Source organism: Arvicola amphibius, chromosome 2, assembly GCF_903992535.2.
Source record: "Arvicola amphibius chromosome 2, mArvAmp1.2, whole genome shotgun sequence".
Classification (NCBI taxonomy): Eukaryota; Metazoa; Chordata; class Mammalia; order Rodentia; family Cricetidae; genus Arvicola; species Arvicola amphibius.
The window spans coordinates 3,461,261-3,478,126 of record NC_052048.2 but is presented as its reverse complement, the minus strand read 5'-3'; the positions used below and the strand labels follow the sequence as shown (position 1 = coordinate 3,478,126).

The following is a 16,866-nucleotide window of genomic DNA, read 5'->3' as shown; positions in this document are numbered from 1 at the left end:
GCATCCACCTCCTCCAGGCAGCTCAGCCCGGCCTAAGCTTTTGCTTTGCTAAGTTTATGAGGTGCTGTCATTGCTGTGGGATGTTTTGATCACACTTTGACACTCCCAAGACTGCCAGTAAAGTTCATGTTGAATCAGAGGGTGGAGCTAGCTACTAGCTGACCATTAGAAATGGTCAAATTAGCCATAGAAGTTTTGGAGGACTGAGGATATATGGAGAGATACAGGAAGTAGTAGAGACATGGCCCTTTTGGATGAGGGAAGAAGAAGAAGAAGAAGAAGAAGAAGAAGAAGAAGAAGAAGAAGAAGAAGAAGAAGAAGAAGAAGAAGAAGAAGAAGAAGAAGAAGAAGAAGAAGAGACACACACACACACACAGAGAGAGAGAGAGAGAGAGAGAGAGAGAGAGAGAGAGAGAGAGAGAGAGAGAGAGAGGAGGTCACTGGCTGCTTCTCCTCTGTTTCTCTGATCAATCAGGTTCTTAACCAGATAGCTCACTTCTGAGATTTTATTGATAAAGAATAATTAGGTAACTGCTTCAGTCATTCTGGTTCCATTTACTGTCTGCAACATTTAGTTTAAACAGCACTAGGAGGAAAATATGCCTGTGTTCCCCGTCAGCCATCCCAGTGCAGCGTGGGCCTTAGCTAGGTTGGGAGCCGATCACCATCACTGTGAGAATGAGACCAACCAGTGGGGCATTCAGCACAGATCCCAATCTCAGCTGATAACGTGAACAATAACATATCAATAAGTGGGATTTGGCAGATCACACACATGGAGCCAGTGCAGACGCATTCATAGGTTCCCCTCACTTCAGAGAACGTCACCGTGTTGTTTCTGTTTCCAGGGGGCACAGTGAGACTGGGGCACCCCCCTTCCTCCACCGCAGCAGCCAGTCCTCAGAAGGTAAGCGTTTCAGATCGGGTTTAGCTCAGACATGTCACCCAGCATGTGTTTTATGAAGGTGTGGTTGTCTGTCCGGGGGAGGGTGGAAGACGTTCCGACTGGACAGACATTTGTTATAGAAGGAAGCCAAGGCAGCAAAGGTGACTCAGCGAGTCCAGCACTTGTCATGCACAGAGAGTGACCTGAGTTCAACCCCCAAAACACACACAAAGGGGAAGGATAGGACGAACACCACAATATTGTCCTCTGAACTCCACCACCACATACATACATGCATCATACACATACATATACACATACACACATACATTATACACATGTACACGATCACCACACACACACTCATATGCACACACCTCCACTAGAGTGTAGCGTGGCACCACACATAAGCAGTTGCCCACGTGACTGGTTTCCTGCTGGACGGAGTTCCTCACGAGCAGACCTGGTGTTTTCATGTAGTCTCCCTGCAGCCAGTGTTCCTCCCTGTCTACTGTGTGTATGTTACACGCCACTAGACAAATGCATTCCTCCCTGTCTACTGTGTGTGTTACACGCCACTAGACAAATGCGTTCCTCCCTGTCTACTGTGTGTGTGTTACACGCCACTAGACAAATGCATTCCTCCCTGTCTACTGTGTGTGTTACACACCACTAGACAAATGTGTTCCTCCCTGTCTACTGTGTGTGTGTTACACGCCACTAGACAAATGCATTCCTCCCTGTCTACTGTGTGTGTTACACACCACTAGACAAATGCATTCCTCCCTGTCTACTGTGTGTGTGTTACACACCACTAGACAATGAGAGACAATCATGAAGGGTGTGTTTTGTATTTCCCTCTCTTTTTTATTGGGCTGTGCTCATGTATTTTATGCAAAATATTTGTTTAAGTATCTGGATATGGTGGTAGCACACACATGTAATCCCAGCACAAGGAGGGCAGAGTCAGGAAGATTTGGAGTTACCTCCCTCCGGTACTTAAAACCCAATTAAACAAAAAAACCAAACAAAAACTCCAAGAAGCAGAGGCAGACAAGTCTCTGAGTTCAAGGCCAGCCTGGTTTACAGAGTGAGTTCCAGGACAGCCAGGGCTACACAGAGAAATCATATTTCAAAAGGACAAAAAGTCAAAACAAACAAACCAGACTCCTGGGACTGGAGAGACGGTTTGGTGGTTAAGGGCATTGGCTGCTGTCATAGAGGACCTGGGTTCGGGTCTCACGCTGGTGGCTCACACTTTCCTGTAACTCCTGGCCTCCATGGCTCTGTGTGCATCAGATGAACCCTCAAGCATGCAAGCAAACACTCATACACAGAAAATAAATAAAATAAAAACAGCACAAAAGGAACTATGAACTGTAAAGTGGCATCACCTGGCTCTGCTGTAAAGGTCAAAGGTCATAGGGGGAAAGGCCATGCTGAAGGTCGTAGGTGGTGGCTGTGCCCTTGGTGACTGCACTGTGACCGCCACCCATGGTGTCTCTAGCATTGGGAACTGTGTAATGAAAGGTTAGATGTTTCCTGGCGTTTTAAGGGGTGGCTCAACTGTTTCTTTTCAGGAGAAACCAGGAAGCTATCTCAATAGAAAGAAAGTCACTAACTTGGGCTGTGTGCTCTTTAACATCCTTGATTGTGTTTTCTCCTGTGCTGTTGCTTAGACTCATTTAGACAGTCCTGCGTCCGTGTGCCTGGAACACCCACGGGGACGGTCCTTGGTGCTGGGAGTATCGGGACAGACATTGCAAATGAGGTTCTGAGTTTACAGAGGTGAAGTATTATCACTACAAACATTCTCATACGAATGGCTGCCTTAGTCACTAACCAGCACACAGATTGTCCATGTGTGTGTGTGTGTGCGTGCATGCGTGTGTGTGCATCCATGTGTGCGTCTGTGTGTGCATGCGTGTGTGTTGGGGCAGCTGGCCCAATCCCTGCGTTCAGGGGCATGGCTGCCCCAGGGGAGAAGGGTACCTTTAAAAAGAACCGGGTGGCAGAGAGACGCCCTAGGTACCCTTCGGAGGGCGGGACAGAGAGTGGGTGGTGGGTATGTGTATATGGATGCCGTACCTACAGGGGTCAGAGGCATCAGATCCCCTGGAACTGGAGTTACAAGCAGCTGGGAGCCACCCAGATAAGGACTTTTAAAAACCTAATTTGTCAGATTGTTTCTCAACATCACACCAAATACAGAATTCAGGAAGAAGGAATTGATAAATTTAATGGCATAAACTATGCCATTACAATTAAGTTGAAAACATAAACTGGAAAATGTGTGTATTTTGTATAATAAAACAGACTATCTTTTAACTTATAAAGATTTTATACCATAAATATATGAAATATGTTATATATAGTTATATGTTAAACTTCATGTATAGCATAAAGGTGAGCTGTTCAATACTTTTGTAGGTGCCTGGAGAGATGGCTTAGCAGTTAGGAGCACTTATTGCCCTTGTAGGAAAACCCTGTTCCGTTCCCAGCACCCACATAAAGGCTCACAAAGGTCTGTAACTCCAGTTCTAGGAGATCCAGCTCCCTCTTCTGGCTGCCGAGGGCACTGCACATATGTGGTGCACACATGCAGGCAAGCACTTATAACCTTAAAATTAAAATAAATAAAATAAAACAATGTCTTAGAATAGCCCAATTGTATAAGGTAATCATTCATACACACACACACACTATATACATACATACATATATATACACACATATATACATACATTCAGAAGTGGAGGAATAGGGAAAAAAAAGGATAGTCCATGTGAGCCCACACCTTGCTTGTTTGGCATCTTAGCCTCAATTTCAAGGTCTATATTTCCTTCTGTTGAAGGTCTGAACCATTGATCTGTGTAATAGCGGATCTGCTTATGTGTCTTACTTTTTTAAAAAAATGACATCTGTTTACTTGTTTTGTGTATGTGCCTGTGTGGGTGAGTGCACGCCATAGCCTGTGTCGGGGTCAGAGGGCTCCTTGAGGAAGTCAGTTCTCCTGGGGTCCCAGGATCAAGCTCAGGTCGTCAGGTCTGAGGACGGAGCCTGCACCCACTTGGCCATCTCGCGTGCCTGCCTTTCACGTTTTAAGCAGAATAAAATGCGCGTAACAGCATTTGCTATCTTAATATACACAGGGGCTGGAGACGCAGCTCGGTGGTTAGGGTGGTTGATGATCATCTGGAGGACCCGAATTCAGTTCCCCCACCCACCCCAGGCAGCTCACAAGCATCGGGAACTCTACTACCAGGAAATCTGACATCCTCTTCTGGTCTCTGCAGGCACTTGCACACACACGTGCATACGCACATACACATACCTAAATAAAAACAAAATCTTAAAATACACAGCTCAGCATCACTCAGTGCTGTGCTGTGCCACCACCACGCTCCCCCGAGGGTCCTTCATTCAACCCTCCCACTCCCGACCTGCTCTCCCACGGCCCCAGCCCCCTCCTATGTCCTATTTCTCCTTCCTTGGGTGGCTTCAGCACTCCAGAGTCAAAAAAAAAGTCTGGCTGTGAAGATGTAGGTATTCGGTCTGGAGTTCCTTGCTGTAGTTTATCTGTCGGTCGCTTGTGTAAAACATTCAGGGGAAAAAGGCTCCCTCTAAAATCTGGTCAGAGGGATAAACTTCTTTTGTCTCCCTTCTTAGGTTCTACTCCTCATCCCCAGAAGATCCAGATCCTTCAGAGAGAGCTAGAGATCGCCACGGTGTGAGCTGCAGGAACACCAGTGTGCCTGTGAGTGGTGTAAGTGTTCGTTGTTCGTTGAAGAGGCCACCCCATAAAAATAAATGGACTTTCTGCTGGCTTGGTGGCCTGAGGGTGCAGTGCAGGTTGGTGATTACAGGAGGCATGGTTAGAAGGACACGGAAGGGCTCTGGGTTGTGACTCAGAAACCTTTGGAAGGTTGGGTTCGGAATTTGAACTCTGCCTCGGTTTCCTCACTTGTGAGGCAGGTATGATAATAACATCCCCCTAGATGAATATGAGAATTAGGGGATGAAATATAAACCAAAAACACTTTTTGAGACAGCATCCCATGTAGCCCAGGCTGACCTCAAACTCACTGTGTAGCTGAGGTTGACTTTGAACTCCTGATTTTCCTACCTCCACCTCCCAAGTGCTGGGATTACAGGCATGCCACGATACCAGACAAAACCAAACACTCTTCAAATGGTGGTTGCTGCACCTCCTAGGCGCTCAGTGGGTGATAGCTGTTATGATCACCACAGATTCTACACTCAAGTAGTTTGAGAGAGATTTAAATAAAATAAGCCATGAAGTAAGTACTGGAGGCTACGTGCTTATACCGACATACTCCAGCTAACGGAAATGCGTGTTGCACACCCCTGGGCCGGTTGTGCACACCTGTCTTCCAGCAACTCGAGAGCTGGAAGGAAGAGTGACTTCAAAGCCAGCTTAGACAACTTAGTGAGACCCTGTCTCAAAATAAAAAGGTTTAAAAATTAAAAGACTTAAAGGGATGGATATACAGCTTAGTGGTAGAGCCCTCGCCTGGCATATGGAAAGGCCTGGGTTTGACCCCTGTAATTGGGGACGCTAAACCTCGTGCTATCTGGAAGTCTGAAATACATTATAATCCTAGTGTGGCACAGAGCAATTCCATGAGTCAGCTCTGTGCCCTGAGAATACGGAAGGACGGCCATGTGTGACCGGGGACCAAGGGCCCAAAAGTACAAACATCACATGATACTTGTATGAAAATGTAGCTGGTCTTCCTATTAAGTTATTCATTTATTCACAATTTGGCAAATAAAGTGATTTTACAGAAACGGATATATAAATCATTGCAATAAAATCTTCGGGCCTCTGCATGTGCATAGCTGTGTAAACATGTACCTGTACACGCATGCACACATACACCCATGCACATACATCCATCCCATAAAAGGACCTCAGCTTTGCCGTAGGTGACAGGGAACAACTGATGATAGGAATAGGTTCTTTAAGCTATGGAAGATATGGCGTGTGCAGGGCAGGATGTACAGCGCGGGGTGGGTACCCGTGAACCGCTGCTGGAGGTTCTGGTGCCGACCCACTCCAAAGCCACCCAGAGGTCCTCGCTGTGCTCGAGGCTTAACTAATGGCTCCTGTCCTGTCTTTCCAGGTGTCCACACCAAGTCCTGAAACAGGGGGCCTGGAGGCTGCCGGGCAACACGAGAGCCCTGAAGCTGCCCACGGTCACAGGCCACTCCTCAGTAAGTTGTCCCTGTCACCTGTCACCATATGAACTTTCCAAAGCCCCCTCTTTGTCACCGTAGTCTTAGGCACAGGAGATTTTTGAAAAAACAAATGCTTTATAAAATAACATTTTTTTTCCACCAGGCACGGTGGCACATACCTATAATCCCAAAACATGGGTGGCTGGGGCAGAGGATTCCTGTGAATTCAAAACCGTCTTGGGCTACATAGTGAGTACTAGGCCAGCCAGGGCTACATAGAAAGAAAGCTCCACCCCACCAGAAATATCCGCAAGATTCCCCCACTCGGAATCCTAATACCTAATGCCTTCGTAATCAGCAGGTATTTTTTTTTTAAGATTTGTTTAATTTTATATTACATGTACATGTTTTGCCTTACATGCCTGTCTGTGCCCCACGTGCATTGAGTCTCCTCAGAAAGGGTATTGTCTTCCCTAGGCTGGAGTTACAGGTTGTGAGCTGACATGTAGGTACCGGGAATCAAACAAGGGTCGTCTGCAAGAGCAGCCAGTGCTCTTAACTGCTGAGCACTCTCTATAGCTCCAATCCGCTAATCTTGATATTAATATGTCTGCCATTCACTGATCCTCTCCTGAAGGACTCAGTTATCAGTTGAACCAGTTTTGGCCTTGGCTGTATGTTCATAATTCAAATAAAAACTTAAGAGCATTTCCATCTAGGAAAAAGAAGTCCGTGCTCAAGTATTATCAAGAAATTTAAAAATACTCATGCTAAAAAGTAAAAATAAAATAAAAGGCAGGGGGCCTTGGAGAGACGGCTCAGTGGTTAACAGCGCTTACTGCTCTTGCAGAGGACCCGGTTCCATCCCAGGGCATACGTGGTGGCTCATGATCCTCTAACTCCAGTTTCAGGGGGATCGAAACCCCTCTTCTGTCTCCTCAGTCACTAGGCATGCACATAATCACATGATGCTCATATATACACGTGGGCAAAACACTCAAGTATAAAATAAATAAAGTGTAAGATTTAACCACTCACTTTAAGATGTTCATGCAACATCCAAACCATGCAAACGCAGAAGCTCGGTTCACACCTCCTGACGGCACTGCTGCCCCAAACGCAGAAGCTCAGTTCACACCTCCTGACGGCACTGCTGCCCCAAACGCAGAAGCTCAGTTCACACCTCCTGACGGCACTGCTGCCCCAAACGCAGAAGCTCAGTTCACACCTCCTGACGGCACTGCTGCCCCAAACGCAGAAGCTCAGTTCACACCTCCTGACGGCACTGCTGCCCCAAACGCAGAGGCTCAGTTCACACCTCCTGACGGCACTGCTCTCCACTCCTCTCAGGCTCTGCTGACTTTGAAAACGCCCAGAAAACTTGGACTATTCTCTACTGTTTTAGCCTCGGTTGTCCAGAACCTTGCCCTATCTCAGACTTAGATCTCGCCTCAGCCCCATCCTCATTTCCTTTTCCAAACCCTGACTTCTCTCATGAAAATAGCCCTTGCTATTGACTTTCCTGTTCTTGACTATGGTTATTTTATTTTTAATTCATTTAATCGTGTATGAGAGATAGGCCTGCATGGATGTCTGTGCACAGGCATGTCTAGTGTCCACGGAGGCCAGAAGAGGTTGCTGGATCCCAGGAACTGGAGTTACAGATGTTTGTGAGCCGCCGTGTGGAGCCTCTGCAAGCGTTTCTCCAGACTCTGCCGACAGTTATTGTAACACACACTTCCTTCATGGCTCCCCGGCTTACCTAGCCTGTGTTTTACCTTCCAGGTGGTGGTGCCCAGCTGGGTGTGGATGCCCTGGGTGACAACGATGACACAGCCATCGCTGCATTCATGAATTACCTGGAAGCAGAGGCGGGTTTGGGTGACCCTGGGGACTTTGGTGACATCCCATGGACCCTCTAGCGTTTGATCCACATGAGACCGTGAACTCAAGCGAGGATCCCCTCGAGAGTTCCATCTACAAATCACGCTGTTCTCCAGCACTGTAGCTTTATCTTTTATTAATAGTCTACTGATTTTTATACATCTGCACCTTACTCTCACGGGACTGAGGGAGAGCAAGACGTTTTCCTCCACAGTGAAACAGTCAAGTTCGTCAAACTCTCTACTCAGTGAACTAGCCTGAGGTCAGCCTGCCATTTTTTTTGCTAAAATGTTCTGACCCCCCCCCCCCGCCAAAAAAAATGCTGCCAATCATATTGTTCAGGCTTTACTTTGCTTCTCTTTTTTTGTAGTTTTGAGTATGGGAATTTTAACATATTGACATTTTCCTTGTCTACGGCCTAAGAGACGGATAACGCCGGCTTGTGCTGTGACATATTCCCACACCTTGAGCCCTTCCCTAGCTGATGAAAGAGCTTGGTGCTTCCAGGATATGGTGAGTACGTGAGCATTTAAAGGGGCCGAGCAGCTGATGAGGTGGTGCTGATGACGAGCACTGTGCACAGCCTGTGCAGAACTGGCGAGGATTGCTAGGATGTTGAGGCCAACTTGTGCACGCTACGATGGACTTCAAGGGAGCTTTGTTCACGGAAGAAGGCGAACCCTGAGCCCTTGACCCTGGCAATGAACCTGGGAGAAGACAATATGACCACTGAGGGTTTTCACTGTAGCTAGAGCTGTCCTGCTGGTTTCTACTGTTGAAGCTGGCTTAGCTACAGATTCGGTGTAGAGGGTAAAACAGGCCCAGGCAGATTTAAAGACCCGTGGGAGGTCCCGCCTTAAATCCATAGGTTGTTAATGTTTAATGTATAGAATACAGTTGCATTTGTGGAAGCAAAGGACTCACTAGTTCCCTGGTGACCGAGCTGACTTTAGAGACAGCTGTAACCTGCTGGATAATTGGTTAGTCATCACTGCCTGCAGCCAGAGGAATGAAGGAAGTGGCAAATATAGTTATTTGTTATTGTTTTGTTGTATTATTTTGTTTGTTTGTTTGTTGAGAGAGGATCTATGTAGCCCAGGCTGGTCTGGAACTTACTGTGTAGACCAGGCTGGCCCCATATCGATATCATAGAGATCTACCTGTCACTGCCTCCCAAGTGTTGGGATTAAAACCAAACATCATAATTCCCATCTTAAATACAGTCCTTTAAATGAGAGGCAATGAAAAACCACTTAAAAGCCAACATTCTAGTAATAATTTAAATTTTAGAAGGCATTTTAAGACAGTGATCAACCCAGAGATGGTTCAAGTGGAGTGTAAGAATTAAGATGATCTGAAACTCTGGCCTAGGAATGCATCCCAGTGCGTAGAGTGCTTGCCAGCATGCAGGAAACCCTGGGTTCAGCTCCTAGCACTGTAAACCAGGTGTGGTGGTGCACATCTGTAATCCCAGCACTCAGAAGTTAGACAGGAGTATCGGAAGTTCAAGGTCAGACTGGGATCCATGAACCCCTGTCTTTAAAAATAAATAAAATGAAAAGATTATTTAAATTGCTATCTATTCACTTTCCTGAAGAATCACACTTTATCTTACTCTGTGTATGGGTGTTTTGCCTGCATGTATATCTGTGTACCACTTACATGCAGTGCCTGTGACGGCCAGAAGAGGGCACTAGATCCCCTGGAACTGGAATTGCGCACATTTGTGAGCTGCCCTGTGGGTCCTCTGAAGACAAGCGAAAGCTCTTAACCACTGAGCCGTCTCTCGCCCAAGTGGTACTTATCACCTTGTATTTGACTGTCTTTGCCGTGCTCACTCAGACCGTTTGTGTGCTCTACAGAGGCAAGTCAGGCTGGGACACCCTGGGGCTCTAACGCAGTCCAGACTCACTTTTATCTTTTCTGTGGTGGTTTATCTTCCCAGCGAATGGCGCACTGAAGCCCCTCACCCTAGAGTCCTTTTGTGATCCCGAGTACCAGTTATTCACGCTGTACCTGACAGAGCAGAACTTTTGTCAGATCTGCGAGGGACAAGGATGTAGCTTGAATAATAAAAACCCAGAAACCAGAAAAGCAAAGCAGCCAAGCCACTAGAGAAACCTTACCTCTTCCAAAGCTAGGCACTAACAACCTTGCATTCACTATTTCAATGCTATTTGGAATATATGAGGTTAAGGCAAAAAAAAAAAATTAAAAATTAATTGTACTTATATTTTTTTACTTTTATGTTATTTTTGACTGAAATTCACAGTCCTGGCTTGGTCTCCTAAGTGTTGGGATTGCACCCATATACCCTGCTGTTTTGCCTTTTTAAGGTGGCTAATGTATGTTTCTACTGGACAGCACCACACTAGGATATTTGGCTAGGTGGATGTTATGAAAATGGACCAAAGGTTGAGGGATGGGGTTATTCACTCTTGTTACCCCAGTCCTTAGAAGCCAAGTCAAGAAGATGGCTGAAAATTCTGGGCCAACCTGAGCTACAGAGTGAGAATTTGAAGTTCCATGGATTTTATTACGTGAAGATAGCCTCAAGCTACATAAAACTTGGGTTCAATATTGACGTCATATGGTCAATACATACATAAATTTATTGAAAGACAAAGACAATAAGAAATGCAGAAGAGCCAGGAACTGGTGGAATGAGGAGGAGGAGGTTGTTTGCAATGTCCCGCTGAAAAAGTCCCACCTGCAATCCCAGTATTCACAAAGTTGAGGCAGGAGAATCACTGTTAGTTTGAGGCTGGTTTGAGTTATGTAATGAGGCTGTACCTCACTGAAATCAGAATCAATAACAACTGGCATCGCAGGTTGCAGGATCTCTGGGCTCAGCAGGGTTTGTGAACCCTCCTGTGTCCCTAGGCTGCATCAGACCAGGTAGAGAGCTGACTGCCTCGTGGTTTGCCTAGTGTAGAACAGGGCTGAGGGCTACAATTCTCCAGAGGCAATGTAGCTGCTACTCTTCCTTCTCTAAGGCTTTCTTTGGATTAATTCCTACCCCTCAGGCCTGGGAGAGGCACGTTTGGCCTCCGTGCCTGGAATAAAGTGGTCTTTGGCGGTTGAGTAAGATGTGTGGGCCAGAGGCGTCTTGAAGGTTCTTTTCAAGTTGTAGAGACTGAGGTGCCAGTCAGTGCTGGGGTGTCCTCTGACCTCAGGGGAGCTGCTGTCATCCCACTTCTTGAATGATGATCTCTATCCCATGTCCAACTCTTTATAACTCTCTTGTTCTTGTCTGTATATATTACTGTTTTTTAATTCTGTGGTAATAAGAGTGAAATTAAATTATATTTTACATAAATAACTAGTTTGTGGTGTTTCTAATTTAATAAAATTTCTCCCCTTGGTGTTGTGCACAGTTTCTAACGTAGAAGCACATATTAAGGAAAGGGTTGGCTTTCAAATCTCTGGGCAGAACAGCACACAGTAGCTGTCCACATTTACGTGTTAATCACTGCCTGGCTGTTTAGATTAGAATTCGGTGCTGAATTTCCCACTGGGCCACAGTGAGTCCCTTTTTCTTATCTCTTCTTTCTGAAAAGTTTTTTTTTTAATTTTTAATTTTCGTATGTCCTTATTTATGGGACATGTAAGCAAGAAGTAGTGGTGCATTGGTTTGAAAGAAAATGGCCCACAAAGGGAGTACCACTATTAGGAGGTTTGGCCTTCTTGGAGTGGGTGTGGTCTTGTTGGAGGAAGTGTGTCACTGTGGAGGTGGGCTTTGAGGTCTCATATATGCTCAAACCACACCCAGTGTTTCAGGCCACTTCCTGTTACATACATATCAAGACATAGGACTCTCAGGTCCAGCACCATGTCTGCCTGCATGTGTCATGAAGCTCCATGATGAGAATGTGCCAGGGAAGCTCCTTCAGCCAATGGCCTTTGGGAGGGTGGGCCAGGTTGGGCGTGGCCTTGGCTTGTGTGCCTGCTCTTTCTCCTCTTTTGGCTGGCTGCTGGATTCAGTTCTTGTTCCCCACTCGTGCAATACACTGTGACCTGTGAGTCCCCCCTAAATAAAGAACCCCTTATTATACTCAATTCTGAGCTACTGTGGGATTACTTTATTAGCATTCACCTACATCTGCTGCCCAACATGGGTACAAGACTGCAACTATCAGGATGAGTTCATCACTTCCCGCCACTGCCTCCCACCCACAACACGCTGCTGCAGCCTCTCCAGCCTCCTGGGATTTATTCCCACCATTGATTCCTGCTGTGTCACAGTGGCTGGTTGTGCACAGGCCCCTTTGTGGCCCACGACTGCTGGCAAGTTTTGGGTTCCTTGATATTTTGGCCACCAAAAACCATGTACAGAATTGCTTTAATTGCTCTTAATAATTGTTCTTATAATAATTCTAAGCCTACTTAGGAGATATCAATGGACCATCCTCCCACAGGGAATGCTCAATAGCCACACCCTGTGCCAATACTTTGTAAGTCATCCATTGGTAATAATATGTAAACAACTTTCTAAGTCTATAATTTACCATTACATGGATGACATTTTGCTATCTGATTCAAATGTAGATACTTTAGAAAGGATGTTTTAAGGAGTAAAGAAAGTTTTGCCTAAATGGGGATTACAAATTGTTCCTGAAAAAATACAAAGAGGAGATTCTGTCAATTACCTAGATTATAAAATAGGTTTGCAGAAAATTAGAACCCAAAAGGCACAAATTAGGAGAAGCCAATTGGGGACTCTTAATGACTTTCAAACATTGTTAGGAGACATTGTTAGGAGAATGGCTGCTGGGATAACACCTGATCTAACAATTCATTTAAACAAAACCTTAAATGATAACAAAGACCTAAATAGTCACAGGGAATTAACAGCTGAAGCTGAGAAAGAATTAACTGTGGTTGAAGAGAAATTACGGGAGGCACACGTGGATAGGGTGGATCCAAATCCTATTGCATTCTAGTCATATTGCCTTCCAGAATTTCCCCTACAGGAATTTTAACATAGAGGGAAGATATTATTTTAGAATGAATCTTTATGCTACTTAAACCAATTTTAAAAATTAAAAATGTGTGGAAAAGGTCTCTGAATATAAAAGAAAAATTGAGACTTCATCAACTAGCAGGAATAGACCCAGCAAAGATTATAGTGCCTTTTACTACTGAAGAAATTTAAAAAAATTATGGGAAGACAATGAACCCTGGCAAAGAGCTTGTGCTATTTATTTTACAAGAGATTAATAGCAATTATCCCCAAAAATGATAGAATTAACCTTATAAAGAGAACTACTTTAATTCTTCCCTGAATTGTAGGTGATGCACCAACAGCTGGAGCCCATACTTTTTATGCTGATGCAAATAAATCAGGAAAGACAGATTACAAATCAGAAGATTTAAGTAAGGTGGAACAAAGCCCTTATAATTTTGTTCAAAAGGCAGGGTTATATGCTATTCTTAGGGTACCAAGAGATTTTAAAGAACCTTTCAATATAGTTACTGATTCACGATATGCAGAGTTGTCTCGCATATTAAAACTGCAGAATTTAAACCAGATGATATAGAATCGACTTCATAATTCATTCAGGTTCAAGATGTAATTAGGAATAGGCTTTGTCCCATATTCATAACACACATCTGATTCTATACAGGTCTGTCAGGTCCTCTAGCACAAGGTAATGCAGACATTGATCAATTATTGATGGGAAACTTGCTAGAGGCCTCAGAATTTCACCAAAAAAAAATGTTGATAGCAAAGGTTTAAAAAAGGAGTTTTCTATTACATGGCAACAAGCTAAGGAGATTATAAAGAGATGTCCTACTTGCTCTTTCTATAACCAAACACAGTTACTTGCAGAAAGTAACCCAAAGGGTACTCAAAGGAATGAGATCTGGAAGATGGATGTGTTCCACTTTGCAGAATTTGGAAAATTAAAATATGTACACCACACCATAGACACGTATTCAGGTTTTCAATGGGCAACTGCTTTAAGCTCAGAAAAGGCTGATTCAGTAATCACACATTTATTAGAAGTTATGGCCATCATGGGCATACCTGCACAAATAAAGATAGATAATGGTCCAGCATATGTCTCTAAGAAAATGAAACAATTTTTTGCCTATTATAATATAAAGCATATTACAGGTATAACAAATAAGCCTACAGGTCAGGCAGTTATAGAAAGATCAAATCAAACTATAAAGGAAATGTTAAACAAACAGAAGGAGATGGAAAATACTCTCAGAAATAGATTGCATAATGTTTTATTAACCTTGGATTTTCTTAATGCTAATGAGAAAGGAACAATGGCAGCAGAGAGACACTGGATAATAGAAAAAAAAACCTTCTGAATTAAATCAGCTGGTGTATTTCAAGGATGTGTTGACCTCACAGTGGAAACCAGGAGATGTGCTACATTGGGAAGGGGGTTCACTCTTATTTTAACAGGAGAAGAAAAACTATGGATACCATCAAAATTAATAAAGATTTGATTTGAAAAGAAGAAACCTCTTGAGAAAGAGGCACGACAGCTCATCCATAGAGGTGACAATCGTACAGGTGGTAAGAAAACCTCATAAGGATTCTGTTCTTGTCTTTGCAGGAAAATACTCATCTTCAAAAAGTCAAGAGACCCCTGACATTTGTGTGCCTTAAGGGGAAAAAATAACTATCCAGAAAGGATCACCAAGCAAAGAGAAATATGACTTATAGGATAGGTCATCTGCAGGGTAAAATTTCATTACCTGAACACACACACACACACACACATACACACACACACAGCCCAGGAGAATAATAGTCACAACTCACTTAAAAATCAAAGCTGGCTTTGGAGTTGGACAGAGTTTCTGTCCTTCTCTAAATCCAAGGATCCAGTTAAAAGAGAAATTCAGAATTTCTGTCTCATGTCAAGAGCCATCTGGTGTGGGACAGAAAGAAGAAAGAATTTAGGAAAAATTTTACTTTTCCCCATACCTGTTTTTGTCTCTATCATACCTTTCATTGAATATATGTCTATATAATGTTTAAGTTTTCCACAATGAACAATAAATTTTCCTGCAGTAATCTTTAAAGTTTCCAGGAAGAAGATGTGGTTCCCACAACAACAACTCCACCTGGTCGATATGATGTCAAGATGCTGATAGCGCTACTTTAAGGTCGGTTTTGGGTACCAGCTGCTCAAGATGGTTCCAACTTGGTTAGCTGAAATGGTGCATCTTCTTACAATGTTCTGGTCAGAATTTCAAATAGGAACCTCAAAGATACCCTATCGACTACTCAGAGACTATTTGCAATTATACCAGAGAGTAATCTTGAAACTTAATCATTATTTGTTGCGAGAGCTCCTTCTGCTCCTTCAGCCAATAGCCACTGAGATACCAGCCCATTGGGGTGTGGTCTCTCTCTTTAAAAACACGGCCACTTCCCTCCACTCGCTCTCTGGCTTCTGGCTCTGCTTCCGGCAACTAGGTTCACTTCCTGATTGCGCAGATGGTTGTTGTCTGGGATGGTGATCTATAAGTTTTTCCCCTTCAAATAAATAACCATTCTATTAATCACAATTCCAAACTGGTGTGGGATTGTTTATGACTTACGCCTTCAATCATTTTACCTTCACAGGATCCCATAGAAAGAACATCGCCTTATGACAGCTGGAAGTAATTCTAGAAGATGACATCCCCTCTCCCAACAAAGTTTGTCCTCAGGGTTAGGGATATCATTTAGGGGTTGATTATAATTGGTATAGGGTTGGGTGTTGGGGTGGAAGTTTTGTAGGCTCAAGTATCTCACTTGAAAAAAAAGGGAAATTGAAAGGGATAATAGGCAAAATAGTGTGAGCTTAATAATAACTAATAATAATAAAACACTAATAATAGTGAGTAATAGAGTGAATACTTTGTGAGCTATTATTTATAGACAATTTACATTGGTATAGATTCTTATATATTGATACAAATTCAAATTATATTTGTCATATTGAATATGCTCCTATTTCTGTTTACAATATTTGTATACCTATGCAAAGTTAATTTGTCATATTGTATGCATGCATGTTTCCACCTCTGTTTAAGACTTTTGTATATTATACATTAGGATATATTTATCATATAGCACTGTACATTTCTACCTCTGATCAAGATACTCATATGTCATTTACATTTTTTGAGGTCATTGTCCTCATTTGCTGCACAGTTGTTTAAAGATTGTTTAATATTTTAATATGAAGTCTTAGTTTTTAAGTTGTACAGGCATTAAGTATTATAGGTCGATTGTCATCCATGTTTGTTGTACTTATATTCAGACTAATCAGGTTCTTTAGATACATAGCGATTGTATTCCACATAGATAGGTAATCTTCAACCACTTCAAAGGTCTGTAGAATATGGCATTTAAATAACTTAGGGTTCTCTTGATGTGAGACATGATTGCTCCTGGCAGCAATGATCTATTCCCGAGAGAATGTTGAGCATCAAAGACACTCCAGTTGGAGCTTGTTTTCTTCTTGGCAAAACTGGCCTTTGGACAAGGAACTGTCCATGCCTCGACCACTGACAAGATGCACAGTGTCCAGACTGGACAAGCAGGATACAAGAAAAAAGACGGCCAAACCTTGCAAAGACAGGGTAAGACAGTTCTGAAAAATTTCCTACCTCAAGGTTTATCCTTCTTGTTCCAGGTGGCCAGGTTTTCTTCTTTTTTGAGACTGTGTTATTCTGCTGTAAGCAGATACCAAAATGCCCATTCATCCACTGATGGATAGTTGGATGTTTGGGTCTTCTCTATCTTAGCTATAGTGAATGTGATGTAGGTGGATGTGTAGATGTCCTTTCAAGATCCTGCTTTCAGTGTGTGTGTATCTCTACCTATCATCTACCTCTGTCCGTATCTATCTATCTATCTATCTATCTATCTATCT

General features: G+C 43.5%; 1 protein-coding gene across 1 annotated transcript in view; it reads left to right on the top strand.

Annotated features, from left to right (window-relative positions):
- Arntl2 (aryl hydrocarbon receptor nuclear translocator like 2) overlaps positions 1–8,010 on the top strand; it is a 28,386-nt gene extending 20,376 nt beyond the window's left edge. The window contains 5 exon segments of the mRNA XM_038318212.1: positions 849–907; positions 2,566–2,674; positions 4,556–4,658; positions 6,034–6,124; positions 7,874–8,010. Of these exon segments, the coding sequence (XP_038174140.1) occupies positions 849–907; positions 2,566–2,674; positions 4,556–4,658; positions 6,034–6,124; positions 7,874–8,010 (499 nt within the window).
- The last annotated feature ends 8,856 nt before the right edge of the window (positions 8,011–16,866 follow it).